At 33.5% G+C, this 19,560-nt stretch overlaps 2 protein-coding genes across 2 annotated transcripts; both read left to right on the forward strand.

The window, feature by feature from the left end:
* Positions 1–4,557: 4,557 nt before the first annotated feature.
* MAP1C (methionine aminopeptidase 1B) lies at positions 4,558–15,284 on the forward strand. Its single transcript, XM_085715283.1, has 11 exons — positions 4,558–4,693; positions 4,810–4,891; positions 6,878–7,115; positions 9,456–9,617; positions 9,705–9,746; positions 10,563–10,634; positions 10,851–10,930; positions 13,634–13,731; positions 14,100–14,147; positions 14,546–14,695; positions 14,795–15,284. Exons 1-10 carry the CDS (start codon positions 4,591–4,593, stop codon positions 14,689–14,691), a joined length of 1,071 nt encoding a protein of 356 aa, XP_085571409.1. The 5' UTR covers positions 4,558–4,590; the 3' UTR covers positions 14,692–14,695; positions 14,795–15,284.
* Positions 15,285–17,555: 2,271 nt separating this feature from the next.
* LOC146922265 (allene oxide cyclase, chloroplastic-like) lies at positions 17,556–18,666 on the forward strand. Its single transcript, XM_085715284.1, has 2 exons — positions 17,556–17,834; positions 17,941–18,666. The coding sequence occupies exons 1-2, from the start codon at positions 17,588–17,590 to the stop codon at positions 18,462–18,464; spliced, it is 771 nt and encodes a 256-aa protein (XP_085571410.1). The 5' UTR covers positions 17,556–17,587; the 3' UTR covers positions 18,465–18,666.
* Positions 18,667–19,560: the final 894 nt, after the last annotated feature.

The following is a 19,560-nucleotide window of genomic DNA, read 5'->3' on the forward strand; positions in this document are numbered from 1 at the left end:
ATAACTGATCAAGTAGCAAGTTCGATCCAAAGAACAGCTTGTATCTGCCTATATGTCTATGTTTCCGGTCAAGTAGCAAGTTCGATCCAAAGAACAGTTTGCATCTGCCTGCATGTTGTATTACTGATCAAGTAGCAAGTTCGATCCAAAGAACAACTTGTATCTTCCTATATGTCTATGTTTCCGGTCAAGTAGCAAGTTCGATCCAAAGAACAGCTTGTACCCACCTTTTGTTTGTATTACTTGGTCAAGTGGCTAGTTCGCTCCAAAGAACAGCTTGTACCTACTTGTTGTCCCCTGGTTCATGCCTTTAAAATGTGTTGAAATGTGAGGATTATAAGTCATGTGAGCCTTGCACTTTGTGGTGTAATTTTAGCTATATTTTGCATCGTTTTTGCTATGTTTTTGTGGTAATTTCTTTGCTTTTGTTATAGTAATTTTTACTTGCTTTATTTCCTCGATATTATCATGAGCTACTAACCATTTTATTTCATGTTTCATACATTCCATAAACATCTCATCCTCCATCTTATATTCTTAGCTTTTATTTCTTGCACTTTAATTTTCATGCCAAGACTTAGCATGTATAACTTTAGGTTTTCTTGTACTTTATTTTATGCAATTTAAATTCTTGCAAGACCATAGCATGTAAACTAGGGCCTATGTAAAGGACAATGGACTCTAATGATGTACACCGACACAAGCACCGACACATGCACACACATCACATGTATGCTTTAGATGTATGCTTAGGGAATGCATGCTTTAGATGTATGCTTAGGAATCACAATACTTAGAAAATTCTCTTTTCCAAAAAACATGAACAACTTCACTCAAATAATTTTTCAAAGAAACCTTGGGATCAAAATCCCATTGAATTTTCCCTTTATTTTCTTAAACAAAAAGCTTAATGAATTTTAATCATACTTAGACTTTTTTTTGCAAAATAACTAATTCCACCTCACATTTTCCAAATCTTATGCCCTTGAGGCCTCTCTCTCTTATTCTTCAAAGTTCCATTTTCAAAATTAAAATCAACCAACAAAAACAAAAACATTTTTTGGAAGAGAACTACATGGAGTTTGATCCCTTAAAAGGGTATGTAGGCAAGAAGTCAAAACTTCTCCAAGTCCAATAAAACAAAAATTCAAACACTTTCTTCTCCCTCCAATTCTTAACCTAGCAAACCCTTAGGTGTAAATAACACTTTCAAATAGCATTTAAAAACAAAGCGCGCACGTAGAAAGTAAAGACGGTTCCTATAGGATATTATAGTCGTTGTGGGTGCCTAACACCTTCCCATGACGAAAACAACTCCCGTACCTCGATTCTCAAGGGTTTTTCTTATTTTTCCCTTCCCAAGAAAAAATGAGATATCAAGGGTTAAAAAGGTTCAAACTTAATCAATGTTTGACACCCGAAAAACCAAGATAAAACAATTGGTGAGCAGCATTCTTGGGATAAAATGAAGTAGATGTAGTTTGGACAACCTTCTTGGGTAAAACTAAATCTGCAGATTTAGTTTTACACAGGAATGTTGGTTTTCTTGTGTTTTTTTTTACCCCAGATTTAGTTTTAACCCTTGTAAATGTATCCATTATTAATAAAATGAGATTTCATGCCTATTAGTTTTGTTCCTTTACTTTTGTTTATATTTGCATTTATTTTATAATTGCGTATTGAATAAATAAATTCGAATAAAGTGAATAAATAAATTCGAATAAAGACTAAATAAACTCAACGTGAATTCGAATAAAAATTGTGTATTGAATAAACAAATTTGAATAAATAAATTCGAATAAAGACTAAATAAACTTAGAGTGAATTCGAATAAAAATTGCGTATTGAATCAATCAATTCGAATAAAGTGACACAATTACATAAAATCAATTAAAAAAAATACACAATTTTATTTAGTTTTAATTTCATGTACATTACATTATCCCTAAATATACATGGTATCATTATGATGTTGGATTTAAATTTAATTCTTGAAAGTTTGCCGAAAATGTTGCCATTTGAGTGTCGTATGCTTAGTGTAAAAATTTGCAAGTCTGTTTGAAAACTCAAAAGAATGAAGAGAACAACACATGTATTCTACAAAATCATATATATAGGTTTTGACATCGAATTCCCTCATATAAGATGAGTAGGAACGTAAAGGAATGAGGTGCATTCCCTTACGTCCCACTCATCTTATACAAGAAAATTCGATGTGAAAACCTATATAGCTGATTTTGCAGAATACATGTTTTGTTCTCTTCATTCTTTTGAGTTTTCAAACAGACTTGCAAACCTTTACTCTAAGTATAAGACACTTCAATACCAACATCTTCAGCAAATTAACAAGAATTTAATTTAAATTCCAACAAAATAAAGACACTGCCTAATTTTTGAAAGGAACAATAGAACTTCCGGGTGAATGCTTGAGAGTTGTTGTTTAACAGGTTTGACCTTATCCAATTTCAGAGGTAAGACAATTGTTGTAGTTGGAAGGTGCATTCCCTGCCTAATCACGATCTTCAGGCGGAATCAATTTGTTGAGAATATCTTCAGGCGATCTCAGCAACGTGACAAACATATCGATCCACGGGAACATGTTGTGCTGCCAAAAAATCGAGAACATGCTCCTCATATCGTCGTCGTTCTTTAATTCTAGCCGACTGAATGTTATTCTCCCGTCGTCCAACGTTGGCCGTTCATACCAAATGAATTCCACCCTCCTTGTGTCTCCGGGGTTGAGTCGTTGGTTGATTTCATCCAGTTGATCCTTGAGACCTTTTAACGTGACATTAATGTACCAAACCTTGAACATTTGAGGATTTCCGGTGAAGCGTATGGAAACACTGAACAAATCGGTCATTGTTTCCAACCTACCTACACCACAAAAAACTAAACAATCAATGAAAAACTCATTCAAACATTTTCATCAAACACTTTGAGTGCAAATTATACATAAACCCTAAAACTCGTTACTACAACATAAACATGCAAACATCTAAACAATTAATCAATATAAGTCATTTACATGTAACATTGTATCATTTCTTGCAAAAAAAAATCAAAATTTAAACAAAATCCTAAAACTAAAAAAATCTAATTTAAGAGAAAAAAAATCTAACATAAACATGCAAACATCTAAACATCTAAACAATTAAGCAATATAAGTCATTTACATGTAACATTTTATTATTTCTTTCAAAAAAAATATCAAAATTTAAACAAAACCCTAAAACTAAAAAAAATCTAATTTAAGAGGAAAAAAATCTAACATATCAACATAAAAAAGTTAATGGTGTTTGATTATGAAAACTTACTTGTTATTGGAGTGTTGTTTGATTTGAAGTTGAAAGAATTTTGGATTTGGATGATTTGAGAGATTTTTGAGATTTTAGATGGGAAATGAGGAATGAGGTTCTACCTGCCTTTAAAACAGCACGTAGCGTGAGCGTGATTTATCTCAGGCAGCGTAAGTTAATCCATACAAATTTAACACTAACGTGAGCATTTTGGTATTTTCAGTTGGAAGCGAGCAAAAAGTGTTGGGTAAAGAGCAAAATTCATACATTTTTGCATGAGTAAATAGACAATCACCCCCCTGAAATTGTAATTTTTGTCAATTACCCCATGAAATTAACAAAACTTCAATTACCCCCCTGAAATTGCACAAAGTTAATCAATTTACCCCCTCCGTCAAATTCTTATGTTAGTCAACATGACGTTTTGCAAATACCCCCTGAAGTTTTGCACTTATGTGCAAAATGCCCCCCGAACTTAAAAATTTATAAATTTTTTTCTTATACTTGACTCAAAAGATATTAAAGGCAAACAAGGAAGTTTGAGAAATGCATTTAGGAATCAAGGAATAGCTTAAAGAGTTACTTAACTTCATGATGACAAGAAGCTTGAGAAATTGCTTGATTCTTGTGAAAGGATTTATGACATTGAAGGAGGTGATGGTGGATGTGAGTCTTGTGGTGATATAAATTTTGTTCCTTGTGAAACATGTTATGGAAATTGTAAAATCTACTATGAAGGTGATTATGAAGAAGATGATAATTGTGAGGTTGGTGGGTGAGTGTTGATTCCAAAGGTGTTCTTGTTGCAATGAAAATGACCTAATAAGATGTTCCATATGTTGTTTCTAATAAGATGTTCCATATGTTGTTTCTAGTTCCATATTTCATTTCGACATTTAACAATGAAAATGACCTAAGTTAATTGTCAATTGTTTATCTTTAATATCTTTTGAGTCAATGATAAGAAAAAAATATATAAATTTTCAAGTACAGGGGGCATTTTGCACATAAGTGCAAAACTTCAGGGGGTATTTGCAAAACATCATGGTGACTAACATAAGAATTTGACGGAGATGGTAAATTGATTAACGTTGTGCAATTTAAGGGGGTAATTGAAGTTTTGTTAATTTCAAAGGGGTAATTGACGAAACTTACAATTTCAGGGGTAATGACGTGTTTACTCATTTTTGCACTAAATATCCTGTCATCATCTAAAATATCTAAAAAATAAAACAAAACCCCATTTGAAATTCCTTTTATCCGCTTGCTTCTCTGTTCCTCTGTACTGAAAATGGCGCTCACTGCTTCACTCGGACACTCCGCATTTCTGAAACTCTCTACTTCCTTTTATGGCGACACATCACCTTCTTCTTCAATTTCTACTACGTTTCCCGGTTTGTTAATTCCGGTTTTCAAAGTGTTATTCATATTTAATTTTTAAAGTATAGATAAATAAATAAAATGAGTACAACATGGTTTATGTGATGGTTTTCTATTTTAATTCTTATAGGAAACCAATCATTTTCAAGAAAACAATTTGTGGTTTTTGCTCGGAAGATGTCAGGATTGGAGGAGGCCAGAAGAATCAAGAGGTATCCAATAATTACTCTATTGTTTTATACTGTTCTAGTGGACTGAGTTTTAAATCTTAGTATAACTTCGATTCGATTTGGTACAAACACGGACATCTGACACAACACTCACACGTTTACACCGGTAAAAGAAAATATAAATTTTGAAAATGAATTAATCGAATGTAGCACCAGATACACCTTCGATCAGAAGTGTCCGTGCTACAGTTTGGTCCTTGAACTATAAAAGTATAAAAAATCGTCCCTAAACTTAAGGTGACGTTTTAAAAAAAATTACAAGGGTTTCAGACAAATGAAGACTAAAGTAACATGACATGTTAAAATAAATAAGGTGACATTATGAGAATCATAGATAAGTGGATTCGGTTGAGTCAAACCGGTGTGTTTGCGGATAAGTGTTGTTAAATAGCAGCTATAGTGGTGCTATACCGCTATAGCGTATCAGAATTTACACAAACTGCTATTGTTCCGTGATACGCTATTTGGTGCAAAGCATTGTCAAATAGCTGTTATAGTAGAGCTATAGCACTGTTGCGTAGTGGGATTTTAACAATCCGCTATTTTCTGCTATCCACGATTGACAACTTTATCGTTGATTAGCCCAACCTGTTGATCACGTTTGTAATTATACTCTGATAGATCTTTTTTCTGAGTTCTCAATTCAATTTAGATATATGTACTTGCAGGCAGCCTTTAATTCAAGTAGGGTATACTACTTATCTTTATTCTTTTACCAATACTTATCCATGTTGTAAATCTCAGATTGCGGCACTACCCAAAAATGCTATTGCAGTATAGTGGATAGCGGGATGACCGCTACTGTGAAGACTAAAAAACCATGCACATAAAAAACATAAATTCCAACAACATACAAATACTAAAAAAACAGAAAATTAAAGGGACAATCAAACTTAATAACTATAATTTTCTATGTCATTTCCCATCAATATAAGCTCTAAATGTAGTTAAAATGACATTCTATCAAAATCAAGTTCTATATGTAATCAAAATAGCATTCCATCAAAATGAAGTTCTAAAAGTACTTAAAACAACACGCCATCAAGAAAAGAAGAAAGCAAGTTCTAAAAGTAAACAAAATGACTAGCCATTAATCAAAATCATGCTTCCACGTCTATTTACGCCTCAGAAAACAAAACACAAACAGAAACAGAGAGGAAGGGGAATACAAACCTTTGCAGAGAAACAACACAAGGAGAACAATGATGGCATAACACAAAATAGAGAAGAAGAACTCCAACGAGAGCAAGCTAACAATGGCAGAACTCAAACTTCAAGGAACGGATGGCAACACAAAGAGAAGAAGAACTTGAAGAAAAGAAGAACGAAAAGAGGCCACAATTGGAGAATCAAACATTGTTGGTTACAATATTAGGTCATTTAATGGGTGAAAAAGCACCAATATACCCTCAACAAAATAAAAAAGAAAATAAAAAATTAGGGTTTTGTAAGAATTCCCCCACAAAATTGCAATAGCGGCCATCAAACCCTACGGTAGCTGGAATGCACTGCAGTGGTGCCGCTTTTCAACTTCTAATAACGGCTGCTATTGACACTACTCCGAATGACGCTTCGCAGGCTTAAGGCGTAGCCGTGGAGGGTTTCACCGCTACGGCACACCGCTATAGCGCGCTGTTGACAAGATAGAGAAATATTTAATCGAGATATCTCAGTGTTATACGTATTTTCCACATTTCTTTTCTCCTAATGTGCTTTGCATCTTTTTGGTGTCTTATTATCATTTAGATCTTGGTATGTAAGTGATAGATATAATAATCTATTTATCCCTTTCGCATATATATTCTTTCCTAAACAATTTCAATACTTTCTTCAGAAAGTAAATACTCAACTAGCTTCTTCACTCTTCAATTTGCTTTCTATCGTCCAAATAAAGTTTATTTTATTTAGAAATATAAAGATGGATTCACATTTTGTTCAGATTCTTACTCATTGTTTGCTCATATGAAGAGAACGTGAACTTCAGGTTGTGAAGAAGGATAGAAAAGGGCCTCCATTAAGGCGTGGAAAAGTATCGCCACGTCTACCTGTCCCTGATGATATACTAAAGCCTCCTTATGTAGGCTCAGATGTACTTCCAGAAATGGGAACTGAATATCAAATTCATGATTCTGAAGGTATAGCTAAAATGAGGGCTGCAGGTGAGCTTGCAGCACGTGTCTTGAACTTCGCAGGAACTTTGGTTAGGGTAAGTTTTCCTCCTTCTAGCATATACTTCGGGTGTGTTTGGCCTAGCTTACTTTGTGCTTCTCTTAATAATTTTTTTTTCTTCATAATTTTTTATTTTATTCATTAAATATTTCATTTAGTTTTAATGAGATTTATTTCTTTACATAAATATACTTTACACAGTCATTTATAATATGATGTTACCATAGAAAATGATCTAAATATACCAAACAACTTTTACTTTATTTATAGAAGTCTTATTTTTAGCTTTAGCTTTATTATAGCTTTTGAGAATCTTCGTAAACACGTGGAGCTTCCATAGACTTGACTTTTAAACTCATAAGAGTTTATTTAATATGTAAACTAATTCTAAAACATCCTATTAATGACATACATACATTATGTAACACCATTAACAAAATATAACTCAGCATTCTAACTCTATGGTAAAGCTAAGTTTGAAATTGAAATCTAAAGCAACAAAACAACAGTGCTGGGAAGGGTGTGAAACAGAGTACGAAATTAATTTTAAGTCATATTAAGTTGTGAAACTGGATGAATATAATTGTAAAGGAAGTTTCATATTAAATGGTGTAACTGCAAGAATAAAAAGAAAAGAATGTAATCACATGCACAAAATAAAATGTTAAATGGCAAAATTGAAAACCAATAGTGATTAGAGATTCAGATTTAAATCGTGTTGCTTTGTGCAGCAGCAAGTTCTAAGTGAAGGTCGAAACGAAAAGGGATTTGTTGCATTGCTTGCACAACACCTTACTCTACCCACTGTTGGAGATTTGTTGGTCGAAGGTTTCTGGAAAAGGAGAGGTTTTTCTTAAAGGGAACCTAGGATAAGTGTCGAAGAGTCTCAGAGGTTTTGCTCTAAGGTCTTTACTTCAGTCAAGCTTCGAACGTATCGTAAACACAATAACACACGAAACAGACAAAAGAAACATGCTTAGAACTTTAGAAGTTGTCGTTTTAGGCCTTTTTCTCACCATAGTACTCACTAACTTGTGGGTCTTAGCAATTTTACCCAAATTTATCTGAGGCTACGTATGTGTGTTAACTAGATTTGTATGCGAGTTAACTAGTATATTCTACCTAGACTCGTAAACTCAGACTAGTCTACAAGTTAACTAGAAAGTTTGACATCCGTATCATGATTTTACCCTAGTTTGGGGTTTCGAGGGAGGTGTTAAAACTTTGAACTCCTATTACCACTTGGATGCATTGGTTTCCTTACATAGTCATGCTTAAATGTAAACAAGGTCAATAGCAGCCCAGGGAGTGCAAAACATGCCGATGCAGAACAGTGGCTAGCCACCCCTTCATGCATCGATGCTGCACAAAATGGAGTTGTAGCCGCGTTTGCACCTACAAATCGCGTCGTATTTACTGATTGGTTTACCTGTACAAGAGCACGTATGATTTTAGGGGTTGAAAACCCTATAATCCTCATTTCGTAATTGGTTTACCGCAACAGGAGCGCGTATGATTTTAGGGGTTGAAACCCCTAAAATTCCCTTATAATTGAACGCTTACATGGGTATTTTAAGGTTTTTGTGCAGAAAAAAGTCCTATTACCCTCTTCTCTTCTGCAACCAACACCCGTTCTCTCTTTTCATCCTCTCTCTCTCTCTCTCTCACTCACTTTGCCATATGATGTGCCATCCGCGGCCGCTATTCTAGCCCTTTGCCAACATGTATCTTACCGTCTTTCTTCACATTCGAAAAACCATTAACTCATACTCTCTCTCAAATAGGGGCCATCTCGCGCACTATGCAATCTCAGTTTTTGCGTCGGCTGGATCGCTCCTTAAACTAGGATTCACTACATAGGAAACATGTTCAGAAGTTGTCATTTTGGGACTTTTTCTTACACCATTAGATTCACTAAATTGATATTCTATGAGAGTTTGGCCAAGTTTAATTGATTCTTCTCATGTGAGTTAAATATATTTTGTATGCAAGTTAATTAGATTTTGCTTGCTGGACACTTAAGCTCGGATGAGTGTAGGAGTCAACTAACAGGTTTGACAACCATAACATGCTTTTATTTGAGTATGGGATTTTGAGAGGTGTCAGGTTTGAAAATTTTGAACTCCTATTACTTGTATGATCCATTGATTTTCTTACGTACACGGTACAGGCAACATCAACAAAGTTTGTAATGTATGAGCATTTTTTTACTGTGAATGGTTAAGAACATAAAATCGATAATATTTGAAGCTTAATGTCCGTAACCTTGATTATATGTTATTTGATTATCCAAATGCTAAACTTTATGTTTGTTTTGGAATGATAACTTACTTGGCACCACTTTCTTGTCTGACTTGATCTTGGTTTACATTGCCAGCCTTCTGTAACAACTAATGAAATTGATAAAGCAGTGCACCAGATGATAATTGATGCTGGTGCTTATCCCTCACCCCTTGGTTATGGTGGATTTCCGAAAAGTGTATGCACATCAGTTAATGAGTGCATGTGCCATGGGATACCTGATTCACGGCAGTTACAGGTTTTATTAGCTTTGTTTTTCAATTTTTTTATCCCTTGTAAATGCATATAACTCATAATTGTTTACAATTATATGCATCTTTTGCAGAATGGTGATATTATCAACATTGATGTGACAGTCTACCTGAATGTATGCTTCTCAACTCTTATTGATATTTTTAGTTGAAATTGATCCAACATTTTTTCCAACTTGGATGTTTTCTACAAATTACAGCAATATTTTGGTTGAATCTGAATATTTTCCACTGATTATTCACAAGGGATTTACTAGGATATATATAACAAAGCAAATACAAACATGTTCCCATAATATCAGAATCAAATTAAGCCTAGGTTGCTCCATAATATCATTATCCCAGCCATACTTTCATACCTAAATTTCATCCTCATTGACACCTTAACCAGTGGTCTCCTGTTAGTTCCTTAGTATAGTTACTTAGAATTAGTTGATGAAACTGTCGAAGATGTAGGATGGTGATATACATGAGCGGAATGGATGAGTAGGATATAATTAAGAGAGGTTTTTCCTTTATCTTTGTAATACAATGCCATGTTCCCATCAGTCTGTTTATGCGCAAGGAAATGAACATAAGTTCGCTTTTAGTCTGCTGAAACACCACCTGGTTAGTAAAGGAATGAGAATTCATTACCATGTTTCTCTCAAAAATTATTTGGTTATCTGTTATCAATGGATATAATTACTGATGATTTCTCTCATGCATATTATTTTTGACTGGGAATTTTATGATACTCCATGGTAGTTATTTTTTTCAAACATATCAGTTTTTTCATTCTATTTTTGACTTGTTCAAACCTATTAGTTTTCACCTGTGTATAATGAATTATTGGCACCAAGCTAGTTGCCAATATTCTGTGCTTTATGACATTTAGTGGTTTAATGTTGAGGATCAAGTAATAATGTCGCCTTCTACATTCGCTTTGTTAGGGATATCATGGAGACACGTCAAAGACTTTTTTTTGTGGGGATGTCAGTGATGCAATGAAAAACCTTGTTAAGGTAAAAAATAGTCTGCTTATATGATACATTTGAAGAAAAAGAAACTTCGCTGCAATTTTTTGTTTTCTTTGTACTACAAGCTGTACTTCATTGATGACACATTACTTTATGTATTTGTATGTTTTCCCATACACGAAATTCAATTCCTCAGCAAGCATTTGTGCAATTACATGGAACATTCATTAGTCTTGAGCATATTGTTTATCCTGTTGATAGGTAACCGAAGAGTGCTTGGAGAAAGGAATAGCCGTTTGCAAAGATGGTACCCCTTTTAAGAAAATTGGAAAAAGAATCAGGTATAATTTTGTTCTATCACACTAACTAAAACCTTTATGTTTGTAAATTTTGTATTGCCAGCATCAATACTACATTGCATGTGAGTTTTAGTTCCCTTTAATTTGGAATAACAAGCTATTCTTCCAACAATAAAATGAAATGAAGATTTAAATGTTCATGCTCTATCAATATTTAGTAGCCAACTTTGAGATTTCCAAACAGTCATTTTTGTTGTATTTGGTATCAGAGCCTATTGATCCGGACCATGCAGCAAGCCGAGTAGTGCTGGGTGTTTATTGAGAAAAACCCAAGTCCCACAATAGATTTAAGATAAGGCCTGAAATGAGTTTATAACTAGTGGCACTCCTCACTTTACAAGCCAGTTTTGCAAAGTTGAGTTTGACCCAACCCAAATTCTAGGAGTATCCAAATAAGGTTGAGTTTATTGTGTAAAATTTTGAGATAATGACGCTTTTGGTCCCTGGAATACGAGCGAAATTTGTTTTAGTCCTAATTTTTTTTTTAGATTATGTCCCTGATATTTTAGATTCCTCCATTTTTGTCCTTGACGTCATATCCCCATCAGGAAAATGTGTAGTAGAAAATGGAGGCCATGTGGCATTAGTTGGAAGCCCTGTCATGTGAGATGAAGCATATCAGCATCCAATGTGTCACTGCCACATGGTAGAGACAAAACAAAAAGCAAAATTAAAATATAAATTATAGGAACGGAAAGCGAAAAAAATGTTATTTTAGTTTCCAACTTCTACTACATGCGTAATTGTATCATCACTCTAAAATAATGAATTTCATGCCTATTTTTCAGTTTCCAATTTCTACTGCATGCATAATTTTTCTATAGGAAAGTGTTTTCTTAAGTTGCAATCTTATCTTTATTGCCAACGATTATCGCAAAACATCTCTTCACCGTAAACCTCATGGATACACATTCTCTCATAAGTCATCGATAACAAAATTTTTACAAAATCACTGAGCACATTCAATTTAAAATTCAGAAAAGTAGACCTATATAACTTGTTATACCAATACCTTGAGATATTATATCTAGGTATTTGTGTTTTGCAAGACTCTGTAGATATATTGTTATCTGTTAGGAACTTGATAATTTTAATTTGCCTGTATGTTTCATGTGTCTCGGGCTATGTAGTCACTCGCAGATAGGGTAGTGTAGCGGCCAACCCCCAAAACGCTACACGGCTACAGCAAGGTAGTGGTATGGCCACTACGTTGAAGTCTAGGAAAAGAATACAAGCATTGCGCATATGAAGACTAAAACATAGAACAATACACAAAATTAAACACTTAGTATAAGTCAAACAGCAAATAAGTTCCAGTCTCCAAGGCTCAAAATAACACATCTAATATTCAAACTGAATATGAAGCAAAATAGGAAACAAATTAAAGCCTCCAAGGCTCAAAATAAAACATCCAAGCATTTAAATAAATCCAAGTGATTCGTTAAATTGCATCACTATCATAATCATCATGTTAAAGCTATATCGGGTTGTTGTTCTTGTTCAAAGATGTTGATTGTGTTTGTTTGAGACTGGGGATGCCATAATAGAGGGGAAGGGGAGGGTTTGCGCTGAAACAGAAAAACAGGGGAAATAAATAGTGGTGGAAAAGGAACTAGCTGAGAAGAAAAAGGTGTTGTAGAGAATGGAACTCACTGATAAGAAAGAGCTCGTACTGAGAAGAAAGGCTTTTTAGAGAAGAAAAACAGAGGTCCTGCGATGTTGGAGAAGAAAGAAAGGTGCTGAGATTTTTTTTTCTTCTTATATTATAATAAAAATTACCCAGCTAAAAAGTACAAAAAAAGGTTAAAAGACCAAAAAGCATTTGAAATAACCCTAAACAGTTAAAAGCTGAGAGTGTTTTCGACTTTTTGTAACTACATAACTGGTGCTACGGTCGCAACCCTAATCTGCGCCACAACACTGTTTTGCGTAGTGCTCCACCGCCACAATGTGACGCACCGTTGGGATTTGCTACAGAGGTCTCGGGTTTCTATGTGATCTTAACTTTGTTGCACTGTCTGGTTTTCCTCCACCATTTGTGATGACCTAATTCTCAAAACCTTAATCTCAATCAATTGTGCCTAATTCTCATTTCACATGCTCCCCATGTATATTTTGTAGTGATGATACTTTTATGCATGGAGGTGTTGAAATTGGAAACTAAAAATAAAGTAATTTATATATTTTTTTTGCTTTTGGTTCCACGTAAATTTGTTCATTTTTATTTTTTGTCCCTGCCCCATGGCGTGCTGAGGTTTTTGCCGGGAGTCGGGAAGGAAAACCCACCCTTGATCGTCCTCATGGGTCATACCTAGCCAATACACAGGCACCTTAAATTAACAGTTAAACACTAGCCTGTTGTACTTTTCTTGGACAGTCACTGTTCTCTCTCTCTCTCTCTCTCTCTCTCTCTCTCTCTATATATATATATATATATATATATATATATATATATATATATATATATATATATATATATAATTGTGGACAGTTGACACAGTTTTCTTCTTACGGCATTGCAATTCTGTGCTTTAATTTTGAGTTATAGTGGTTGCTTATGCATCTTTCCTTTTATAAGTTTGTATAATTGATTTTTTATTTTTTTTTGTATTAATTGATGATGAGATCTACAAAATGGCTTCATACATAGATATTAAAGTGTTTTCTTTTGTAATATTATGTCAGTGAGCATGCCGAAAAGTATGGCTACGGTGTAGTGGAGCGTTTTGTTGGGCATGGTGTTGGAACAGTGTTTCACTGTGAGCCATATATTTACCATCATCGTGAGTTACCTTTCATCTTGTATAATTCATTCATCCTATTGCTATTTCTATCTTAAGATCCAAACTAACAAACCTGTTAAACTGCAAATATCTTGGTTTGCGTATGATTAGATGCTAACAATGATTACCTAACTGATTATTTATGCGTTATTTACCGGTAACCAAAGTTGCTCACTAATCCTTAATTTGCGCTTTCAAATTCAAAGATCTTTTCAGCTTTTATTTATTATGACAGTTTAAGATCATAATTTGTAACTACTAGTTTGATTTCTATTTTTTCTCTAATTCATGCTACTTATTTCATCCTAATTAGCACAATTCAAGAATTTTTCCGAACATACTTCTAACTTTTCATCATTGCTTGATAGGCAATGACGAAGGAGGTTGCATGGTTGAAGGTCAAACATTTACAATTGGTAAGTGGATTGTAGATATTTACCAAATATTCGAGGTGATGATTGCTACCATTTCTTTGCCATACTACTTCACTTTTGGTGTGTCTAGAACATTTAGAGTTGTCTGTGAGGGATGAGCCTGCCCATAATGTGTTTAGCGTTTCAATTTGACTCCTCATTTTTGAAAAGTATTCAAGGATACACGTGGTAAGTTTCTGTTCATATTGGCTTGAAAGAAGAGATAGGATATCACAAAACCAAATGGATTTTCAAAGTTAGTCTATGAGTAGGAACATTTAAATTTACTTTTCAGTCATTTAGGAGATTGTAAGTTCATGCTCGTCGGTTTCTTCGTATTGGTCAAGCTGGTGGTTCAGTCTTGAAATTGAATGATGATCCTGTGAAATTCTGAACTGCAGAGCCTATTCTTTCAATGGGAAGCACTGATTGCATTACATGGCCAGATAACTGGACAACAGTTACAACTGATGGCAGTCCAGCCGCACAGTTTGAGCATACCATTCTGATAACAAGAACTGGAGCTGAAATTTTGACTACATGTTGATGTGGTAATTTAATTTAATTTTTCTGTAAATCGTCATGATCATATCAAATCTATAAGCAGTGTTTGTAACTTTGTATCTAAGTTGTTTAATGTCTGCCTTCAGTTTCCTTCTGGAGGATCATGCACAGGTAAGCACATCATTCTCTTGTAGTCTTGTGCATTCATTCAGCGTACAATTTCTCAGCAAATATGAAGTTATTGCTACATATCTAGTGAAGACTCTTATCCAGAGGGGCCTGCTGAGATGACTATCTGGAGAATGGATTGGTAGGGGCCTACTTGTTTGTGCATTTATCAAGAAAAATAACTTAGTTAAAGGATGTATTTTTAAAATTATATTATATCTTTTGGAAATGGGTAAAAAATAGCAAAAATGTTCATAGAAAACTTCTAAAAAGCAAGATGTATTGTAGAATCGTTTTTTTGGGGGATTTGATTCTCCTTAGCTAGTAATTTATGTTAGATAGTAACGTAAGACACATCAACCATTGGTTAGATTCCCCCCTACAAAAAAAAAAAAAAATGGTTGATCAACATTGGAGATCACATGTTAACATATTTATATGTGCATGTAATATTAATAATTGATTTTTAATAATAGTTAATTCTTTTTTCCCTCAAAAAAAAAAAAATAATAGTTAATTCTTTTACTGTTAAAATGACTTTATTTTAGAAAAGTCAAATTTAATTTTCCAATCGTAAGCACACAGGGCTAAGCTTGGTTTGTTACTACCAACTCTTTGTTGTAAAGAATTGAGCTGTGCTGATACTCCAAAAGATTAGTAGAGGGAGATATGCCATAAATACTTAATGAATTTGAGCTAAATGACTTTCAAAGGATTGATATTTAGGAGTGTGCTCCTTTCTAGATCTTAGGTTTTAATCCCTTAAATGTCAACAATTCATGTGTTGGGTCAACTCATAAAGTTTTGTTCTGACTTCAGCTGGCCACCCTGCAAATGGATGGTGAGATTAATTTTCAAATTAGTCAATCATTGAGCTGAATACCGAGTTTAAAAAAAATAATATTCTCATTGAGATGAGTCAGTTTGAAAACTATTTCATAGTATTCACGAAAGAAATGTCGAAAGAAACTCGAGTAAATATTTTTCAAGCAATATAAATTAGTTTCTGAAAATTTCATGTGTAAGTGAGAATCTCATGTTAATCCAAACTAGGCCATGTTGTTGGATATTTGAATATGCTATTCTGTGAAATAATGAAAACGATATATGTATTTAATTCAATATCGAACTAAGGCTCCGTTAAAATAAAAGTACTTTTGGTAGCTTATCACATGAGTTCTATAGGAAGTACTTTTTGTCAAAAAAGGAAGTTGTATTTCTTGTTTAAGTTCTACAATGACAAATTTTTTAATGACATCTAAGTAATTTGACATTTTTTTTTTCTTTATTAACAAGGAGACAAAACAAGAATAAGTGCCGTGAATGATATATTCTATAAGAAAAAATAGCATATCAGCCTATTAGAACAATGAAGTTTTGTTAAACAATTGAAGCCTCGTCATAATTTCATTATAAATTAAATTGACTAGCTTATGCAACCACATGTGCATTAGTCTCCTAAACCTCTTAACTAAACTAGAAGGAAACAGTGCATGTAGATTCCATATTATTTTTCTGACACGAGGACGGAGAGGAAAGGAACTTGGCAAGAAAAATAATTGAAAATGTGGAATTAAAGTAGTGCCCATGTGGGGTAAACATATCACTACCTGTCCTTATTTTAGAGCCTCACCGTCCACTAATTTGAGTGCGTGTGTTTGATGTGTTTGGTTATGTGATGCGGAGAATTGATTTTGATAGAATTGATTTTTTAAAATTAAGGTCACATGCAGGGGCGGATCTAGACATTTGATATTGGTGTGACAAAACTTTCAAAGCAACTATATATATTAATATATATTAACAAAGTAGACCATTGACCCTTTAAACAGTACAACAAAATGGTTCGATCGATTCCCTGCAACACCCTTTTTATTAATATATAATTTAAAAAAAATTTCAAAACTGCAGCTCGGTAGGAGTTGAACACAGGTCATACAAATCATCCATCAAGCATAAACCACTAGGCCAACAAAGAAACTTGTGATATGTGAGCGACTTATATTATATATATAATTATTAAAGTCAAGTATATGAAGAGAAAAAAAAGGGAAATAATCTGGTGTGGCAACTGCCACACCATGTTTCACAGTGGATCCGCCCCTGGTCACATTTTCAAGTTCTGGAAACAGTTTCTTATGTAAAAATAAGGTAAGGTTACGTACAATACACCAAATGGTGGAACCCCTTCCCGGACCCTACTTATGCGGGAGCTTTAGTGCACTGAGTTGCCATTTTTAATTTTGGTTAAAAGTAATTCAGGTCAAAAGTGATTTGTGTTTGTAAAAGTTAGTCGAACTCTAAATTTGTGTATAAAACTCAATTCTAAAATCAAAAGTTACAAATACTATCTTCAAGTAAAATCAATCATAAAGGCAAAATCAATTCTAGTCGACAACATCCAAACATGTCAGAATCAATTCTACACGTCCAAAATCAATTATAGCCCCTTTAAAAGTGGAATCAAACTGAATTAAAATTTGGACGGTGTAGATTCTAATCGTACAAAGTGAATTAAAATACATAATTGAAATATGAATGGTCTTATTTTAATCATATACAACCAACGACCTGCAACGGTGTGGAAAACATTATTGTATGGAATTGTGATCCCCACTTACATTTTTCACACATTGTATTTTATAATGTGTCAAAAATACTAACCCACGTGTCAAAACACACAAATATTTTTTGCAACATTTTCCATTTATAAAACTCCCTTTAACAACCCTTTCTTTTACCAGTTTCTTCATTCATCATCATCACTTTCAATGGCATCCATGAGTTCTCTGAAAATGATTTCTTCCCTCAACCTTTCCCACGCAAGTTCTACCTCTCCTCTTCAAACTCAAAACCAAGTAGTTACTTCTAGTCTCTCTCTGTCCTTCCCAAGTAGAAGAAATTTCAACACTTCAACCACCAAGCAAGTATCTACAACCAAAAGAAGTTCTAAGAATACAAGAACCAATGCATTCTTCTTCAATAGCCAAAAGCAGCATCAAGAATCTTCAAAGCCAGGTTTGTACATGCTTCTCAGTCTCAGATCCCTTTGCTAGTAGCATTTTCTAAGTATATAGTTAAAAAACTTAGCAATACTTAATTACTGATTTGTTAATTTTTGTAGCTAAAGTTCAAGAACTTTTTGTGTATGAGATCAATGAACGTGACAGAGGAAGTCCTGCATACCTTAGACTAAGTCAAAAATCAGTGAACTCACTTGGAGATTTAGTACCATTCAGCAACAAACTCTACTCAGGAAACTTGGAAAAAAGGTTAGGTATAACTTCAGGTTTATGTATACTGATCCAGAATGAACCTGAGAAAAAGGGTGATAGATATGAAGCAATTTACAGCTTCTACTTTGGAGACTATGGTCATATATCAGTTCAAGGACCTTATTTGACATACCAAGACACATATCTTGCTATAACAGGTGGTTCTGGAATCTTTGAAGGTGTTTATGGACAAGTTAAACTTCAACAACTTGTGTTCCCATTTAAGCTATTCTACACTTTTTACTTGAAGGGTGTTCCTGATTTACCAGCTGATTTACTTGGAAAGCCTGTTGATCCATCACCACATGTTGAACCATCTCCTGCTGCTAAGGCTACTGAGCCTCATGCCTCTTTACCCAACTTCACCAACTGATCATCATCATCATCATCATCATTATGAGTTTTTGATTTTTGAGCCAAAAAATAAATTGTAGTTGTTTTGTTTGTTCTATGTCATTTAATTTTAGTCTTGTTTTGTACTGTTTTAGAAATTATTTATGTGTTAGGTTAAGCATAATTGGACTTACCTGTCTTCCTTCCTGGAAAATCAATTTACATAATTTATCTTGAGCTTATTCTGGATCTCTTGATGAGACTACAAAGAGGTTGTCAATTGACATGGTCTAACTGTAGCAGAGTTGTTGGATCTTAGATTTAGAGCCTCTGTAGTGGCTGCAGTGTTGAACATTTTTTTAATATAAACCAAGCTCAATCACATGCTTTTATAGAAGAATTCTTTTATAGTTCACAAACACAAATGAATATTATTTGGACACACACGTTAAAAGATTTTTTTAATAATAAAAAAGTAATTGATAATAAAATAATTTAGTATTTTATAGAATAACTCTTTTATATGTGAATAATTAAACACTATTCATTTGTGTTTTCGAACATTTTTTAATATAAACAAAGCACAATCACATGCTTTTATAGAGGAATTCTTTTATAGTCACAAACACAAACGAATATTGTTTAGACATACATATGTTAAAAGATTTTTTTAATAATAAAATGATTTAGTAGTTTATAGAATAACTCTTTTATGTGTGTATAATTAAACACTATTCATTTGTGTTTCCGATTATCGAAGAATGCCTATGCTATTATAATCTTAACGTCATATCATTTTTCCATAGTCCAGCAAATGTCCACTTCTTAAAAAGACCATTTTTCCATAGTCCAGCAAATGTCCACTTCTTAAAAAGACAAAAAAGAAGTAATTAATGAATATGATGAAATAAAAATCAATTTTCAAAAGTTTCAATATAATAAATATATAACTTTTAATATAAAGTTTTTTCATTAAATTTCTTAACAACTGCATAAGATATTTTTTTCATGTCAAAATCAATCTAAACGAAACAATCTAAACCAAAGAACCATGATTCCAATCATATCATTATTCAATCTTTACATAAATATACTAACAAGTGACATTTGTTTAAAATTAAAATAAAGTCAAACAA

Source organism: Medicago sativa, chromosome 5, assembly GCF_051527215.1.
Source record: "Medicago sativa cultivar Bolivia chromosome 5, Bolivia_mono, whole genome shotgun sequence".
Classification (NCBI taxonomy): domain Eukaryota; kingdom Viridiplantae; phylum Streptophyta; class Magnoliopsida; order Fabales; family Fabaceae; genus Medicago; species Medicago sativa.